Source organism: Aotus nancymaae, unplaced genomic scaffold (assembly GCF_030222135.1).
Source record: "Aotus nancymaae isolate 86718 unplaced genomic scaffold, 86718_ANA_hifiasm-v0.15.2.pri h1tg000058l, whole genome shotgun sequence".
Taxonomy (NCBI): Eukaryota; Metazoa; Chordata; class Mammalia; order Primates; family Aotidae; genus Aotus; species Aotus nancymaae.
Genome location: NW_026988472.1, coordinates 10,835,883 through 10,853,517, shown reverse-complemented (window position 1 = coordinate 10,853,517; position 17,635 = coordinate 10,835,883). Strand labels below are relative to the sequence as shown.

The 17,635-nt window shown below is 43.7% G+C and overlaps 2 protein-coding genes across 4 annotated transcripts in view; one reads left to right on the top strand and one right to left on the bottom strand.

Moving 5' to 3' along the window:
* The window catches only part of ZNF182 (zinc finger protein 182), an 88,431-nt gene that overhangs the window by 34,199 nt on the left and 36,597 nt on the right, over positions 1-17,635 (bottom strand). The gene's annotated exons all lie outside the window — the stretch shown is intronic.
* LOC105710699 (sperm acrosome-associated protein 5) lies at positions 153-5,589 on the top strand. 3 transcript variants are annotated; one of them, XM_064364605.1, is made up of 5 exons: positions 153-218; positions 3,556-3,817; positions 4,243-4,401; positions 5,219-5,297; positions 5,402-5,589. In XM_064364605.1, the coding sequence occupies exons 2-5, from the start codon at positions 3,673-3,675 to the stop codon at positions 5,496-5,498; spliced, it is 480 nt and encodes a 159-aa protein (XP_064220675.1). In that variant the 5' UTR covers positions 153-218; positions 3,556-3,672; the 3' UTR covers positions 5,499-5,589. The 3 variants fall into 3 exon arrangements, with proteins under 3 accessions (XP_064220675.1, XP_012298595.2, XP_064220676.1); XM_012443172.2 differs by lacking the exon at positions 153-218 and adding an exon at positions 290-369 and having other exon boundaries at positions 3,584-3,817; XM_064364606.1 differs by lacking the exon at positions 153-218 and having other exon boundaries at positions 2,876-3,817.

Sequence of the window (17,635 nt, the reverse complement as noted above, 5' to 3'; positions counted from 1 at the left end):
TTCTGCGCACGCTCAGTGGAGACTTTGAGACGCCCATCCGCCAATAGTCAACATGGGGCCGCGGCGCAGGCGCAGAGGGAAGGTAGCTGTGCTGGTGACGTCACTGCTTGAGGCCAGATGGCCGAGCCCACCGTGTCTTTTCGCTTCTGGGACGACGTCGCTGAGCGGGTTTTTACTTAGTTCTGCAGAGACTTCAGACACCGATTTTCTTATGGCAGGTCGGGAAGGGGAAGTGACCAACTAAGGAAAAGATTCTAGCAGGCGGCAATTCCTCACTTTGAACTTGGAGGGCAGCAACAGGGTTGCAGGTGTAAATGAACGGGAAGACAGGGTGCGTGGCTAAATTGCTCTGCGTGCACAGAGTAGGAGGTAGCGAAAAGCCATTGGCTTCATCCAGTGGCCAGGACTGGGAGTTTACGTTGTAGCGTTTGAAGGACAGTAGATGTAGGTATGCACACAAACAAGCTGAAAAATAAACGGCGATGTGAGACGCACACACCAGGGGTGAAGGGGTGTATTAAGTGGTAGCTAACAGGTTGCTTTTTCTGGAGTAGACGGCGTCAGTGTGTTGAGAGTGTAGGGGGTGTAGGCAGGGGCCAGGTGCTTTAGGACCTCCTTGGCCAGGGAGCTCATATTTCATTGTGGACATGATGGGAAACCATAAGAAGGATCCGATTTGTAAAGACCAGTCTGAAGAAATCTAGCATTATATACTAACGTTAAAAATACACATATATTGAGCTGGGTGCGGTGGCGCGCGCCTGTAATCCCAGCACTTTGGGAGGCCGAGATAGGCGGATCACCTAAGGTCAGGAGTTCAAGACCAGCCTGGCCAACATGGTGAAACGCCGTCTCTACTAAAAATACCAAAGATTAGCCGGACATGGTAGCATGCGCCTGTGATCGCAGCTACTCAGGAAGCTGAGGGATGAGAATCGCTTGAACTCAGGAGGTGGAGTTTGCAGTGAGCCGAGATCACACCACTTCACTCTAATCTGGGCGACACAGTGAGACTGCATCTCAAAAAAAAAAAAAAAGGAAAGCTTCCTAGCAGACAAGACAAAGAAAGAAAGCAAGAAAGGAACTCACATCTCTTGCTCCCTGATGCATCAGCACCTCCTGGATATATGACTTATCCACTCTCTCAATGCATTAGGAGGTAGAAAATAGCAAGGGCTGGACCTTTAGGACCCATCACAGTCTCATCCCTAAGCATCATCTCCAACCACCTTGTACAGACACACCTACACAAAGGAGGAAATCCTTTAGGGTTGGTGGGATTGGGGGGCAGATGAGCCAGTGATACAGCCCCTCAGAAACTATCCCAGGGCCCACAGTGTGCATGCACAAGTTATTAGGCTAGCTTTGCTGCTGCAGAGCCAGGACCCGCACTCTCTGTCCTGGACATCCTCTACCATCAGTCCCTACAGGTGTGACCGCCTCATACAGTAGCCTAAGCAGCAGGTGGCTAGGTGAAGGAGTGTGAGAAGCTGACAGGTGGCTGGTCCCACCACAGAATCTGCACGATATGACACTCTCACCCAAAGACAATGAGAGAAGCCCCCACGTGGCTAGTGAGTTATCATTACAATTGCTCTTAAGATACATTTTATCAAGACCACAAAAGTCTTGCCAATTGTGAGCAGTCATTTTGGACCAGACCCAGCAGGCAAAGTTGACAGAGCAACAGCACAGAAGGAGCCAGGTCTTTGGTGACCTTGGAGCCACCACACCAGCTCTGGATTACCTGCCTCCAAAAGAGGAATCCACTTCTCTCCTCTTGAAGCTACTGGTGTTTGTGGTGGGGTTGGTGTGTGCAGGCAAATCAAATCCTGAGCAATCCATCAGACTTCTGTGTTAGCCAATGTGAGTGTCAGCAAACAGGAGACACATGGGACTGGTGGGCGAGGGGCATGAATAATGGTGACTGACAGGCAAATTGGGAGCAAATGAGGGCAAAGAGAGGCAAAGGGCAATGGAATGGAGGTGAATGAGCACCATTGTGGAGTGAATGTGGGTCGAAGTGAGGGAATGACTATGCATTCAATTATGAATGAATTTGAGATTGTGATGAGATTAAGTAAATGATTGGAAATGAGCCACAATCTAAGCAGAAAAAAGGTGAAAGTGGGAGCAGACTCTGCATGAATAGGACAACTAAAGAGGGTGAATGTGAGTGGAGGTGATATGAATACTAAGGATTAGAGTGTGAAGGAATGGTGGTTTTATGAGGCACAAGATGAATGAAGAGGGGAATTTAGGGACACAGTCAGAGTGAATGGGGGTAATGTGGGACAGAAAGAGAAGAACAGTGCAGGAGGGACAGAATAAAAGAGTGGAGATGGATATGTGGTAGAATGTGCAGCAGGCCGAGTTTGAGTGTGGATGCTATGAGGGAGGGTGACTAGAGATGACTGGGATTAGATGGGGGTAATACAGGGTAGTCTAGCCCAGGAACGTGGGGGTACAGGGATCCCAGTGGGAATCGGCAAATGTGAATGAGCTGAAGAGTGCACATGAATGGAGGTGATGCTGGGCAGAGTGAGAGGGAATGAAAGTGAAGAGCAGAGGATGGCTGAAGGTGGGTATTGCGAGGCAGAGAGTGGATGAAGGCAACATGGCCTAGGGTGAGTAAAGCAAGGAAACACAGAGAGCCTGATGTGAGCAAAAGTAACAAACTTGAGGCATAGTGTGACAGAATGTGAGTACTGGGAGGCAGAATGGCAGGCATGAATCAGGAGCAGAGTATGAGCAAGAAGAGGGTGATGGGGTTACAATGGGAAAGGATTTAAACGAATGAGGCAGTGAGAGGCAGAGTGAGAGTACATGGAGACAATGAAGAGAAAGCTCAGAAAGAACAGTGACCAAACATAGACTAAGTATATGTGGGTAACGAGCTAGTGTTTGGGAGTAATAGGGACAGAGCTCCAGGAAATGGGGGTGTTCCGGGGACAGCATCTGAGAGAATAGAGGTGAAGGAGGGGCAGAAAGGGAGGGAATGCGGGAGTTAACAAGGCCCCAAGTCAATGAACGAAGCTGAAGCCTGGGCCAGATGTGAGTAAGCGGGAGTCTTTTGATGGAGAGCCAGGAAACAGAGATGAAGATAGGAAGTGAGTCTGAGCAAGAGTGAGTGGGACGAAGAAGGAATATGACATGAGAGAATTTGGGTAATGCTAAGTAGATGGGGAACTGCAATAATACGAGGCCCGGTGTGGGTGAATATAAGTGGCTGAGAGGCAGTGTAAGTGAATGCAGGAACAAAAGACAGAATGAGAATGAAGGCGAAAAAGCAGTCAAGCATAAGAATCTGTATGTAATATGCCATTTGTAATATGAAATGTGGGGCACATTCCAGTAAATTAGGATGGAACAGCACTTTAAGTGCAGAGAGGTGAACAAGCTACCAAGGATGAGGGCTATGGTTTGAATGTGTCCCTTCCAAAATTCAGATGTCAGAGACTTCATCCCCAATGCAACAGGGTTGGGAGGTGGGGCCTTTAATTTCCAGTGCAACAGTGTTGTAAGGCATTTAGGTTTCTGTGTTCCATGTTCCAGAATCTATGACTTAGACATTTGCTCATAGAGCCCAGAGTTCCAGATGGCCTCTAATTCCAACACCACAGGCAGGGTAAGTCTGAAGCGAGTCACCTGGGAGGGCTTACAGGTGCCATAATGCAGGCCTGGGGCACTATGGTAGTGACCTTGGCCATACTGATGGTTGTCACTGTGGATGCCAAGATTTATGAACGCTGCGAGCTGGCTGCAAGACTGGAGAGGGCAGGGCTGAACGGCTACAAAGGCTACAGTGTTAGAGACTGTGAGAATCCAGTTGCCCCAAATCCTGCCCATACCCTAAACCACTCACCACATTCAGACCAAGGCCCCCTCTTGTCCTTTATCACCTCTCCAGGTCAGGGCATGATCCCTTCAGTCACTCACTCACTGACTGTGCTGAGTAGTTTAACTAACTCTAATGTCACCACCATTATTGCCTTCACAACCATCACCTCCATCTCTGCCGTCAACATGATCACTACAATCAATATCATCACTGCTGTTACCACCGTGAATACCATCACTACCGCCATCACTGATCCCTCACCAGAATCACCAACATCACCACACCAAACCAAGATCACCACCCTCACAACTGAGATGACAACCATCCCTGTCCTCACCCGATCCTATCCTTCCCTATTCCCAGGCTCTATACCTATTTCTTGCCTCTCCTCCCTGCTCCAGGGCTGTGCATAGCTCACTATGAGAGTGGCTTTGACACCGCCTTCGTGAACCACAATCCTGATGGGAGCAGTGACTATGGCATTTTCCAACTGAATTCTGCCTGGTGGTGTGACAATGGTATTACACCCACCAAGAACCTCTGCCACATGGATTGTCATGGTAAGTCAGTACTGGGGACACACTGAAGCCCTGCCGGGCCCTACTCTCCCACACATGGAGGACAAGGTTGTTTAAGCCATAATCTCCTGCAACAAGAGAAAAATGATGAGAAAAGGAGAAAAGTTGCCTAAGCTGTTAGAGACACCATCCTGTACCCAGACTATACTGAGGGGTTGTTTAGGACAGAAGAGCTCAGAGCTCTCAATTCTCACAGAGTGCACCCTGCAGTTTTCTTAGACTCAGGAAAGAGGAAACTTACCTCCATGTGGAATAGAGACAGAGACTGTCCTAATTTGGGGTTGAGGTTACCCAGGCCCTGAGGAAAGAAGCAGATGTGTGGTTCTAGAGACAGAAACAGATCACCTTCATGCAGAAATGACAGAATGTTCCAGATAAGACTGGTGTTGCTGAGGACAAAATATAATAGCAATTAACGTTGTTCAGTGTTGGCCAAAATGGTGGCTGAGGTTGTCCAAGACAGGAAAAAATGGAGACTGAGGTTATTTAGGGCCAGCTCAAATAGAGGTTGTGGTTGTCCAGGACCAGATAGCATGGAGGTTGGGGTTATTCGTGACTAGACAACACGACAAGATCATCCAGGATCAATCAACGTGAGTTAAGGTTCTACAGAACCAGCTAACATGGTGATTGAGATCATTCATAACCAGCTGACAAGAGAATCTATGTCATCTGGAATCAGCCAACATTGTGGTTGAGGTTCTTCAGGCCCCAAGGAACCCAAAACCCCTGGGCCCTCCATTCACTGTTTCCCTATCCCCAATGCACCAGATCACCATGTCCCTCTCTTCCCCTTCAGACCTGCTCAATCGCCATATCCTGGATGACATCAAGTGTGCCAAGCAGATCGTGTCCTCACAGAACGGGCTGTCTGCCTGGTAAGTTCGTGGGGATGGCCTGGACCATGGGCAGCCAGGGATGGTGTCACTGCCACCCCATCAACCTGTCCACTTCATCCTCTCTCTTTTCTTTCATTTCCCAGGACTTCTTGGAGGCGGCACTGTTCTGGCCATGATTTGTCTGAATGGCTCAAGGGGTGTGCCATGCAAGTGAAAACTGACCCAAAAAATTATCCATGACTCAGATTCGAAGAGACAGGTTTTATTTCCTTTTCATTCCTTTCTCTTGTGCATTTAATAAAGGATAGTATCTATAAACAATGCAAAAGATGCTCTGATGCCTGACTGTCTTCATTTATTCAATGCCTGGAGGTACCCTCATTCCATCACTTCCTCCATACATTCAAAGCTCTAATTAAGAAATACCAGATCACTCAGGGTGGGGCAGGAAGGAATGACAGTGTGGTGAATCAAAAGCATATGTTCTCCTGGGTTCAAAAACCATCTCTACCACCTACTAGCTGTGTTGCCTTGGAAGAGATACTGAATTTCTCTGTGCCTCAGTTTCCTCATGTGTTAAATAAGGATGATAATGATAGTAACTACTTGATGGGGTTATTGGAAGGATTAAATGAATTAATATTTGCAAAATGTATAAAGTGCTTGGTACATAAGACAGTTATAGGTTTGGAGATAGAGGAGTGGGAAGGGAGAGATGAAAATTGGCTTCCCTTAAAAAGAATCACTCTCAGTTCAGGTCACTACAGGGTCTTTATTTAAGGCAGATGTAGTCTCTTCAGGGACAATGAATCCAATAGGATTGTGCTTACACAGGAAGCTCAGTGGGAATTAGGAGTCAAAGGTACATTTTTCCCACATCCTCCCACATAACACCATTCTCCTAGTCCCCACACCCTCTTTCATGATCAAAGTCTGAAGTTTCAAGTGACAGAGTAGGAATGTAGGCAAAACATTCAATGGACACACACGGTAATAATTTCTTCTTACAGAATGCCTGAGTTTCAGTTTGTGTCTTGAGCAGAGAATTTAGGAATTTGAACTTGCCATTCTTTGCAATGGCCAGCACCTTTGGAAGCAGCCACTCCCATCAGGAAGCAGTCCCTCATGTTCTTTGTACTCTTTGGTTGGGGTGGTTACTCAAGTACCTGAGGCCTTGAAGTGTTCATTTCAACCAAGATAATCACAGATGATCATGAAAACAGCTAGCTGCCACTGCATGCCAAGGAATGCTGGAGCCCCCTTCCTTACTGCCAGCTGGATTTCACCTACCTTCAGCCCCATCCAGCCTAGGTAATCAAATCTCACATCTCCCTGTGGGTCCATAAAGGGTGCCAGCATTTTGTGTACTGATTTCTTATTGGTTTTTTTCTTTTCTTTTGTTTTGTTTTTTGAGACAGAGTCTCGCTCTTTCACCCAGGCTGGAGTGCAATGGCTCACTGCAACCTCCACCTCCCGGGTTCAACCAATTCTCCTGCCTTAGCCTCCCGAGTAGCTGGGATTACAGGCGCCCACTACCACACCCAGCTAATTTTTGTATATTTAGTAGAGATGGGGTTTTACCATGCTGAGCAGGCTAGTTTTGAACTCCTGGCCTCAGGCAATCCACCCACCTCAGCCTCCCAAAGTGCTGTGATTACAGGTGTGAGCCACCACACTCAGCCTAAAATATATTTTTAATTATTATTCCTTTAGTGGCTATCTTTAAATCTGTAACTTCCTATCATTTGATAAACCCTTTTGTTCTTGTATGGCACTTAGTCTCCATTATGACAAAACAGAGATTCTTAATAATAGTAGATTTTGTTAATTTTTCTATGAGAGTTTGGTATTAAATCTGGAGACATATTTTCCATGTATCATTTCCAAGGACTATGCTTATTTAATAAATTTAATTGGGTTTCCCTTAATACCTGTGCCTAGATGTATGGTGAGGTTTGCCTTCCAACTGACAGCCCTTGTGTCTTCAAGGCCTCAAAAGGCGCCTCTCTAGCTGGTTATCAGCTTGCCAGACTTATGGAAAGAAGAATAATAAACCACACTCTACCCTGTGAATACAGCTTTGTCAGAAGCAGGCTTCTGGTGTGATTGATGTTTCTTTCAAGTTTACATACCAGTCAGAAAGAAATTCCATGTACATTTCTTTCCTAAACTCTGAGCTTGAGAAAAAAAAAAGTTGCTCTAATAGAAATTGGAATGGGAAAGTAAAATAAATATAAGTGACTTTGATTGTTCAAGAAAAATTCTTTAGGCCAGGTGCAGTGTCTCATGCCTGTAATCCCAGCATTTTGGGAAGCCAAGTCAGGCAGATCACCTGAGGTCAGGAGTTCAAGACTAGCCTGACAAACATGGAGAAAGCCCGTCTCTACTAAAAATACAAAATTAGCTGGGTGTTGTGGCGCATGCCTGTAATCCCAGCCTCTCAGGAGGAACCTGGGAGGCAGAGGTTGCAATGAGCTGAGATCATGCACTCCAGCCTGGGCAACAAGAGCAAAACTCTATCTCAAAAAAAAAAAAGAAAGAAAGAAAGAAAAATACTTTAAAATTGGAAAGAGGCTGGGCACAGTCCTCATGCCTCTAATCCAAGCACTCTGGGAGGCCAAGTTGGGTGGATCATTTGAAGTCAGGAGTTCAAGACCAGCCTGGCCAATGTGACAAAACCGTGTCTCTACTAATAATACAAAAAAAAAAAATTAGCCAGGTGTGGTGGCATGCACCTGTAATCCCAGCTACTCGGGAGGCCAAGGCATGAGAATCACTTTAACCCAGGAGGCAGAGGTTGCAGTCATCTGAGATTATGCCACTGCGCTCCAGCCTGGGTGACGGAGTGAAACTGTGTCTCAAAAGTACATACATAAATAAAAATAAAATTGGGGCGAGAAGGTAAAAATAGTTTTAGGGAGCCATGAGCAGGGGAAAAGGAGATTAGAAGGGTAGCAGATCCAGGACTTGTGGGGAGAAGGACTCAACTAGAATGCAAAGAGCCTTTTAGGAAAGCTGGAAACAATTGAGGTGACCAAGAGAATAAGCAGAAGGATGAGGCCAGATTGTGGTAAGGCTAGCTCTTCACCATCTCACTCCAACATCACCGTGAGACAATAGTTCACAAAACTAACAATTTACAGTTAGCAACAAAAGTTCATATCCTTTAAGAAGATATTTCTGAGCTTTCAAAGATGTCCAGCCCTCACTGACCCACTGCAGTTTCCTTCTCATCACATCCCATCTGCTCATTTCTTTCTTTCTCTTTTTTTTTTTTTTTCATTTTTTTTTTAGACAGGGTCTCTGTCACCCAGGCTGGAGTGCAGAGGTGTGACCTCGGTTCACTGCAACCTCTTCCTCCCGGGTTCAAGTGATTCTTGTGCCTCTGCCTCCCAAGAAGGTGAGACTACAGCTGTGGCCACCACACCTGGCTGATTTTTGCAATTTTAGTAGAGACAGGGTTTCACCATGTTGGCCAGGCTGGTCTCAAACTCTTGACCTCAAGCGATCCACCGATCTCAGCTTTCTGAAGTGCTGGGATTACAGACATGAGCCACTGTGCCTGGCCTGCTCATTTCCTTCTTATCTGTACAATTCAAACTTAGGACTTCTCTCTCTGTAATCCAATGTCCTTCCTCCTCCAAAGAGGCAATCACATCTGGTTTGGTCACAGGATACCCTGTAACGGAAAATGATACAAGGCTTGAGCATGTCTGTGTGGGCTTTGGGACCTTAAAAAGTTAGGAAGGTACATATTCATGAGGGTAAATTTCACATGGGAGATGAAAATATAAACACCTTGTCCAGTCTGGAAGGAATTAAGAATCTTTAATCCCTAGAACCTGAGGTCAAAATATCGAAGTACATCAGAGATGGAAAGTGATTCTACTGGATGTACCATGCATTACTCAGGGAAGCCATCCTCACCCACAGAGACCGGATGGCTATAGTTCTGTAGCATCACATCTTTATATCTCTCTATAGTTCTCTAGCATCACAGGGTTCTCTGAGGAGAATCCAGTCAATTTCACTGCTCCTGGGTGAAATGCACAGCCACATCCTCAAATGACAGGATCCTTGTAATTGCATGCTTCTATTCAATTGGTTGGATAAAAATTAAAGTGATAATACTTTTTAAAATAAAGGGAATATTATTCAGAGGAAAGCTACTCTTTAATCATTTCAAAAGGCCTTTTCTGAGATATTTGCAATACCTATATATAGCAAAGGACTTTTATACTAAGGAAACTATAAAGAACTCCTACAAATAATAAGATAAACATAGATAGATAATCCAATAGAAAAAACAGAAAAAAAGATTTGAACAGGTAATTCACAAAAGAGGATATCCAAATGGCCGATAAACATATGAAAAGGTGCTCACCATCATTAGTCATCAGAGAAAGGCAAACTTAAACCACAATTAGATATCACTACATGCCAACAGAAAACCAAAAATATGACCAACAACCTTCAGCTTTCCTTTGAGATGACGTCTCGCTCTGTCACCCAGGCTGGAGTGCAGTGGCATGATCTCGGCTCACTGCAACCTCCGCCTCCCACATTCAAGCGATTCTCCTGCCTCAGCCTCCTGCATAGCTGAGATTACAGGCACACGCCACCACAACCAACTAATTTTTGTATTCAGGGTTTCACCATGGTAGTCAGGCTGGTCTCGAACTCCTGACCTCGTGATCCACCTGCCTCGGCCTCTTAAAGTGCTGGGATTACAGGCGTAAGCCACAGCACCAAGCCTAATTTTTGTGATTTTAGTAGAGACGGGGTTTCACCATGTTGGCCAGGCTGGTCTCGAACTCCTGACCTCAGGTGATCTGCCCATCTTGGCCTCCCAAAGTGATAGGATTACAGACGTGAGCTACCACGCCTGGCCTGTCTCTTTGCTATTTGAGTCCTTCTTCCCTCTTCCCCTAAATCCTGGATCTGCTACCCTTCCAATCTCCTTCCAAATGTTGGCAGGATGTAGAGCAACTGAAGCTCTCATGCATTGTTGGTGGAAGTAAAATAGTGTAGGCAATTAACAGATTGGTAGAATCTACTAAAGCTGAGCGTCTAACTTAACATCTAAATTAGTTTATCTAACTTATCTCATCTGCGAGAGGTAAATGATACACCTAACCTAGGATCCAGCAATTCCACTCTTAAGCATATAACCAATGGAAATGCACACATATGTTCACCAAGACATGCACAAGAATATTCATAGACACTATTTCTAATAGCTAAAATGGAATATCCACCAGCAGGGGAATGGATTAACCATTGTGATATATTTATACAATGGAATAGTGAATAGTGTGAGAAAAGAACAAACTACTGACACATGAAATAACAAGGATGGATCTCAAAAACATTATGGTAAGTAAAAGAAGCCAGACCCAAAAGAATAATAATGTATGATTCCATTTATATGATATTTAAGAACTGGCAAAAAAATCTATGGTGACAGAAATCAGAAAGTCATTAGCCATAAATCAAAAGATAGTGATTGGAAGTGGCATGACGAAGGCTTCTGGGTGGCTTGTCATTTCCTGCTTTTTGATCCAGGTATGGGTTACAAAGGTGTTTTCACTTGGCAGAAATTCATTAAACCGTATATTTTATACATTTTCCTGCGTATATTCTGCTTCAATTAAAAGTCTGACCCAAAAGATTTTTATCTAAGCTAGTTTTCCATAAAAGGTTTAAAAAAAAAAACAGTAAGAGGGCCGGGCACAGTGGCTCACACCTGTAATCCCAGCACTTTGGGAGACCGAGGCTGGTAAATCACATGAGGCCAGAAGTTCGAAACCAGCCTGGCCAACATGGTGAAACCCCATCTCTACTAAAAATACAAGAATTAGCCAGGCGTGTTGGCACGTGCTTATAATCCCAGCTACTCGGGAGCCTGAGGCAGAAGAATCGCTTGAACCCGAAGGCAGAAGTTGCAGTGAGCCAAGATCACGCCACTGCACTCCAGCTTAGGCAACAGATCAAGACTCTGTCTCAAAAAAAAAAAAAAAATGCCAAGCGTGGTGGCTCACACTTGTAATCCCAGCACTTTGGGAGGCTGAGGCAGGTGGATCACCTGAAGTCAGAAGTTTGAGATCTGCCTGCTCAACATGGTGAAACCCCGTCTATACCAAAAATCCAAAAAATATTAGCTGGGTGTGGTGGTGCATGCCTGTAATCCCAGCTACTTTGGAGGCTGAGGCAGGAGAATCGCTTGAACCCGAGAGGCAGAGATTGCAGTGACCCAAGATTGCCATTGCACTCCAGCCTGGGCAACAGAGCGAGACTCCATCTCAAAAAAAAAAAAACAAAAAAGTAAGAGAAAGATTTAAAAATCCCACAGGAAAAAGAGTAGCATATGTGAAAGAATGATTAACAAAAGAAATATAAAAAGAAAAATATATTAAAAGATACTCAACCTCATTGACAAACACACACAAAAGAAATGAGATATTTTCAACTCTCAAATGGCAAGGATTAAAACCATGACAAGAAGATTAGAAAGGGAATTTTCATTCATTATTAGTGGAGGGTGTCAACTTGTACTAATGTTTCAAAAGGCAATTTGGCGATGTCTATGAAAGTTCAAAATGTGCCCACCTTTTGAACCAGACATTCTGGAAGTGCTCACCACTGTGTACAAAGACAGATGACAAGATAAAAAATAACAGATGCTGCTGAGGTTGTAGAGAAAAGGGAATGCTTATACATTGTTGGTGGGAATGTAAATTAATTCAACCATTGTGAAAAGCAGTGTGGCGATTCCTCAAAGAGCTGAAAAGAGAATTATCATTCAACCCAGCAATCCCATTACTGGGTATATACCCAAAGGAATATACATTGTTCTACCATAAAGACTCATGCATGCATATGTTCACTGCAGTACTATTCAGAATAGCAAAGACATGGGATCAGCCCAAATGCCCATCAATGATAGACTGGATAAAGAAAATGTGGCACATATACACCATGGAATACTATGCAGCCATCAAAAAGAACAAGATCAGGCCAGATGTGGTGGCTCACACCTGTAATCCAAGCACTTTGAGAGGCCGAGGTGGAAGGACCATGTAAGCCCAGGAGTTCAAGAACAGCCTGGACAACATAGAAAGACCGCTTCTCTACAAAAAATGGTAACAATTTTAGAAAGAACAAGATCATGTCCTATGCAGCAACATGGATAGAGCTGGAGGCCATTATCCTTAACAAACTAACACAGCCCAAATCAAATACAGCATGTTCTCACTTATAAGTGGGAGCTAAATGATGAGAGCTCATGGACACAAAGAGGGGAACAACAGACACTGGGGCCTACTCGAGGGTGGAGGGTGGGAAGAGGGAGAGGATCAGAAAAAATAACTATTGGATATTAGGTTTAATACCTTGGTGATGAAATAATCTGTACAACAAACCCCCGTGACATGAGTTTACCTACATAACAAAACTGCACATGTATCCCTGAAGCTAAAATAAAAGTGAAGAAAAAGATAGATGACAAGGGAGATCACTGCCACACTGTAGCAGAAATTACACAAAAGTCCTTCAATATGGGGCCGATTAATAAATCATGGTACATGAATACAAGAAAAAATGCATCTCTTAAAAATATCTCTATGTCCTGATACTGAAATACCTTCCATCAACAAGTGTTCATTGAGTAGGGGCTATCCCAGCTATGCCAGCGAGCAGCTGTGCAAGCCCATGTCATTTGCTTATCCACTCTGGTACCCAGCTTCCTTATCTGCAAGAAGTAGATAAAAATGGTACCTACTTCCCAAGGTTATTGTGAGAACTAAAAGTGATCATGCATATATAATGTTTAGTATGGTGTCAGGCCCAGTGTGAGCTCACTACATGTCGGCTCCTGTTATGTCACTTTTATTATCATTATCTTCATTTATATTATCATTATCATTACTACTATGACCATTATTGATATTATTCTGGAAAGAGAAAAAGGAATTGCAAACCAGTTTTACATAATGAGCAGATTTTAGCAAAAGGAAGACATTACATACACATGTATGTGTATGTAAATATAAAGAGAAAGAACAAGGGGGAGAGAGAGGTATATAGGTGGAAATTAACCAAATTTATCAGAAATTGGTTATCTGGAATGAGTGGTGATATGAGATTATGAGTTAATTTCCCCTTTTAGATTGTATATTCCTCAAGAGTTTGGATTTTTGGTGTGCCAAAAATCTTCCTACAGAAGAGAAAAAATGACAAAATAATATAGACTTTCTTAAACAGGGCAGAAGGGAAAGTACTGAAAATGCTTAGGGACATCATGAATTCTGAGCTTAGAAAGGAAAAGAGCAGACCTTTGGGTTGCTCAGTCTGTACTGAAACCCCATATGAGGAAAAACTACATATAGATCAGAAAAGAATTTGAAGGACATGGGGTTTACTGATTCTTCCTGATGATCAAGGTTTTATCCATATATTGAGCCAGAACATAAGAGTTATTTGTGCAGACATGCCTTTGATTTCCTGAAGAATCACGTCTTTTTAGTTCTGTTTTAGCAGGACACCTTTGGCTGACATGAAGACATTTTCTGCTGAAGTCACAGCAGAGCAATCCTATCCCTGTATTTATCACAAAATTGCTGATGAGGACTTGGCTGACGCATCAGAGAACTGTCTTATTAAGGAAATATTTGCTTCTGAGGAAGTGACTTACTTTCTCTGTATGGGTGAGATAAATAAAGCAAATGAGTTTTTTTCCCTCTATGTTGTGGCTTCTAGGAAGTTCAGAACAGTAACTGCAGCTCAACATAATTATGCAGAATCCTACGATCTACATCTAGACAGTTCAATCTGGCCCTGGTTTTGCTCTACTCCCCTATTCCTTTTTATCAGTTTATACGTATCCATTTTATGGTATTAATAATAGCATAATAATATTATTAAATTCATATATAAGACTTACGTATGTGCTAGGCATTGTTGTAAACACTTATATTGACTCAATTGATCTACACAACAACCATACAAGGTAGGTATTATTATTATCATTATCATTAACATCATCATGCCCATTTTACAGTCAGGGAAACTAAGGTACAAAGAGGTTAAATAACGACTCTGCCCGCAGACCACCAGCCCTCTCACTTCCGTTCTATGTGAACTCTGCCCCTCCTCACACCCTGCTCTGATGTTAAGATCCGAATTCTTATTCGGGCAAGGTCCCTACGTGTTTCCAAAATCAGTCACAACTTCCTCCGGCAGCTACCTGCTTCCGACCTTTACCCTGCGTTAGGTACTGCAGGTCAGTATACTTACTCATGCGCAGTAGCCGTTCCTAAAGTCGTCAACGCTAGCAGCCAAAGTTGTTTTGTGGTTTTCTTTAATTTAAGGATTGAACAAAATTAATTGTACACATTTGTGGGGTGCAGAGTGATATTTCAATACATACATACAATGTGTAATGATCAAATCAGGGTAAATAGCATGTGCGTCACCTCAAATATTTATCATTTCTTTGTGTTGGGAATTTTCAAAATCCTCTCTCCTAGGTATTTGAAAATGTACAACAAATTATTGCTAACTATAGACATCGAACAGTGCTATAGAACACCAGAAGTTTTTTGTTCCTTTGCTGCAATGACTGTACGTCTTTGGCTGGCAAGAAAAATGGCCGTGCCAGTAAACCAGCTTGTCAAGGGAGCGGGCACCTTTACAGCTCTTACCATTCCGTACAGGAGAGTAATATGCCTCTTAAAGTTTGGAAAAGATAGAACTCCGAGAGGACTTTGAAAACTTGGCTATAAAACTGGGGCCCTTTGTGCAAAGCTAGTGACTGGCAAATCATGCGCGTGTTTGGGGAGTTTCAAGAGAACGGGTATGTAAAAATGCAGAGTTCAGGACCACAGACCACCCACCCCCGCCGGAGATACCATTGCGGAGATGGGGGAGGCCTGAAATGGTACGGACCTCCTTGGGACCTATTACCGGGGAGAAGGGATGCAGAGTTGGTGATAATACATTCCTCTACCGGTCAGTATCACTAGGGAGAAGGAGAGAACGTGTGAAGCTGGTAGTCCTCTCAAGAAAGTAACAGTAGGGAGATAGATACTATTAAGCTAGTTGTGGCGAAGGCTCAGGTTGGTACAGTCCGCTTTGGGAGATACCACTGGTGCAAATAGGGAGGTATGGTACAATCTGTCCTTGGAGAAAGAAACAAAGAAAGTGACATTGGTAAACATAGGCGCAGGGAGACTTGGAGACAAAAGCCCAGGGATAAAGGGGCCCGGGTGAGGTGGAATCTTAGTCAGAGACTAGGTAAGAAGCCAGGCAAATCTGGTGGTGACCCCGCCAGGACTACATTCCATCGACCTCCTGGGAACCTGTTGCAGAGATTTGAGAGGGCGGAGATTCCAGGGTCCCAGTCCTATGGGGCCCCTCTGAGGCCTAGGGGAATAAACAGGAGACAGACAGTGATCAGGTTGCGGACCTCAACCACTCTGCCTTATTAATCACATTCTACCAATTGATCACCTGAAAGAAAATGCACAGGTGAGCCCTTTCAGGCTATTGAAATAGGGAAAACTTTCATTAATGAGGAACATCCCAAAGGAAGGAGACCTCAGGTTGTATAGAGGCAGGTAAGCAAAAGAGTCATCCTTGAGTCATCAGGACAGATAGAGATAGGTCTTATCTCAGAATATGCAAATACATTAGGGACTACTATGGACTGAATTGCGCCCCATCCCCCCCAAAAATTCATAAGTTGAAACCCAAATTCTCAATGTGATGGTATTTGAGGATGGGCCTTTGGGAGGTAATGAGGGCTCTATGAGGTCATGTGATGGGGCCTTGGTCTAATGGGATTAGTGCCCTTATATAAACAGACGTCCGAGAGCTTGCTCACTCCATTTTGCTGTCTCCATTTCCACAAAAAAGAGGTGATGTGAGAACACAGTAAGATGCCAGTTGTCTGCAAGCCTTATGGCTTTTTTTATAGAGAGCCCTCACCAGGAACCAAATCAGCTGGCCCCTTCATCTTGGACTTCTTCCAGCCTCCAGAACTATGCCCAACAAACTTCTAGTTTAACCCATCCAGCCTGTGGCATTTTGTTAATGCAGCCCAAGCAGGTAATCCAGGGACTTTAGCAGTTAGCCCTTTGCTGGACCACCAAAGGGAGGTGAGGGTGGTGAGAATTTCATAACCATGACTGCTTTCCAGGAGCACAGTGCCCACTCAGATATAAAGGAACACCGTCACCCCCCTTCCAGCTCACTCTGCCCCTCATGACTTCCATTCCTTCCCACTCTACCAATCATTCACATCTATTCTCTCCCATGGTGCCCCCAATTTCCCCCCATTCAGTCACACTGCTATTTGCTTTCATTCATTCTGCCTCATGGCCACCATTCACGCATCTTGTACCCCATATAAACACCTGTTTTTATTGTGGTAAAATATATATAACATGAAACTATTTTAACTATTTTACAGTGTACAATTCAGTGTCATTTCGGACATTCACAGTGTTGTGCAACCATTACCACTATCTAATTCCAGACCATCTTCATCACCCCAAAAGAAACCCTATCCCCATTAAGCAATCATTTCCTAGCCCCTTTCACCCCAGCGCCTGCCTACCACTTAATCTGCTTTTTGGTGCTATAGATTTGCCTATTATGGATATTTCATATAGGTAGAATCATACACTATGTGGTCTTTTCTGTCTGGCTTCTTTCACGGAGCATAATGTCTTCAAGGTTCATCCATGCAGTAGCGTATAACAGTACTTCATTCCTTTCTGCGGCTGAATAATATTCCATTGTATGGATATACTTACCATATTTGCTTTATCCACTCATCAGTTGTAAGGTATTTGAGTTGTTTCTACCTTTTGGCTATTGCGAATAGTGCTGTTAGGAACATTCATATATAAGTTTTTGTTTGAATAACTACCTGTTTCCCATTATATTAGGTATATAACTAGGAGTGGAATTGTTGGATCATACGGTATTTCTATGTTTAACTTTTTGAGGAACCACCAAACTGTTTCCTACAGTGGCTGCACCATTTTTCTTTCCAACCAGCAGTGTATTAGGCTTCCAATTTCTCCACATCCTCTCCAACACTTGTTGTTTTGTTGATTTTCATTGTAGCCATCCTAGCAGATGTAAAGTGGTATCTAATTGTGGTTTTGATTTGAATTTCCCTGATGACTAATGACAAATCTTTTCATGGCCTTATTGGTCATGTGTATATCATGTATATCTTCTTTTGAAAAATAATCTATTCAAGTCCTTCGCCCAGTGTTAACTGGGGATTTTTTGGTTGTTAGATTGTAAGAATTCTTTATATGTTCTGGATACTAAACTCTTATCAGATTATAATTTTCCCATTCTCT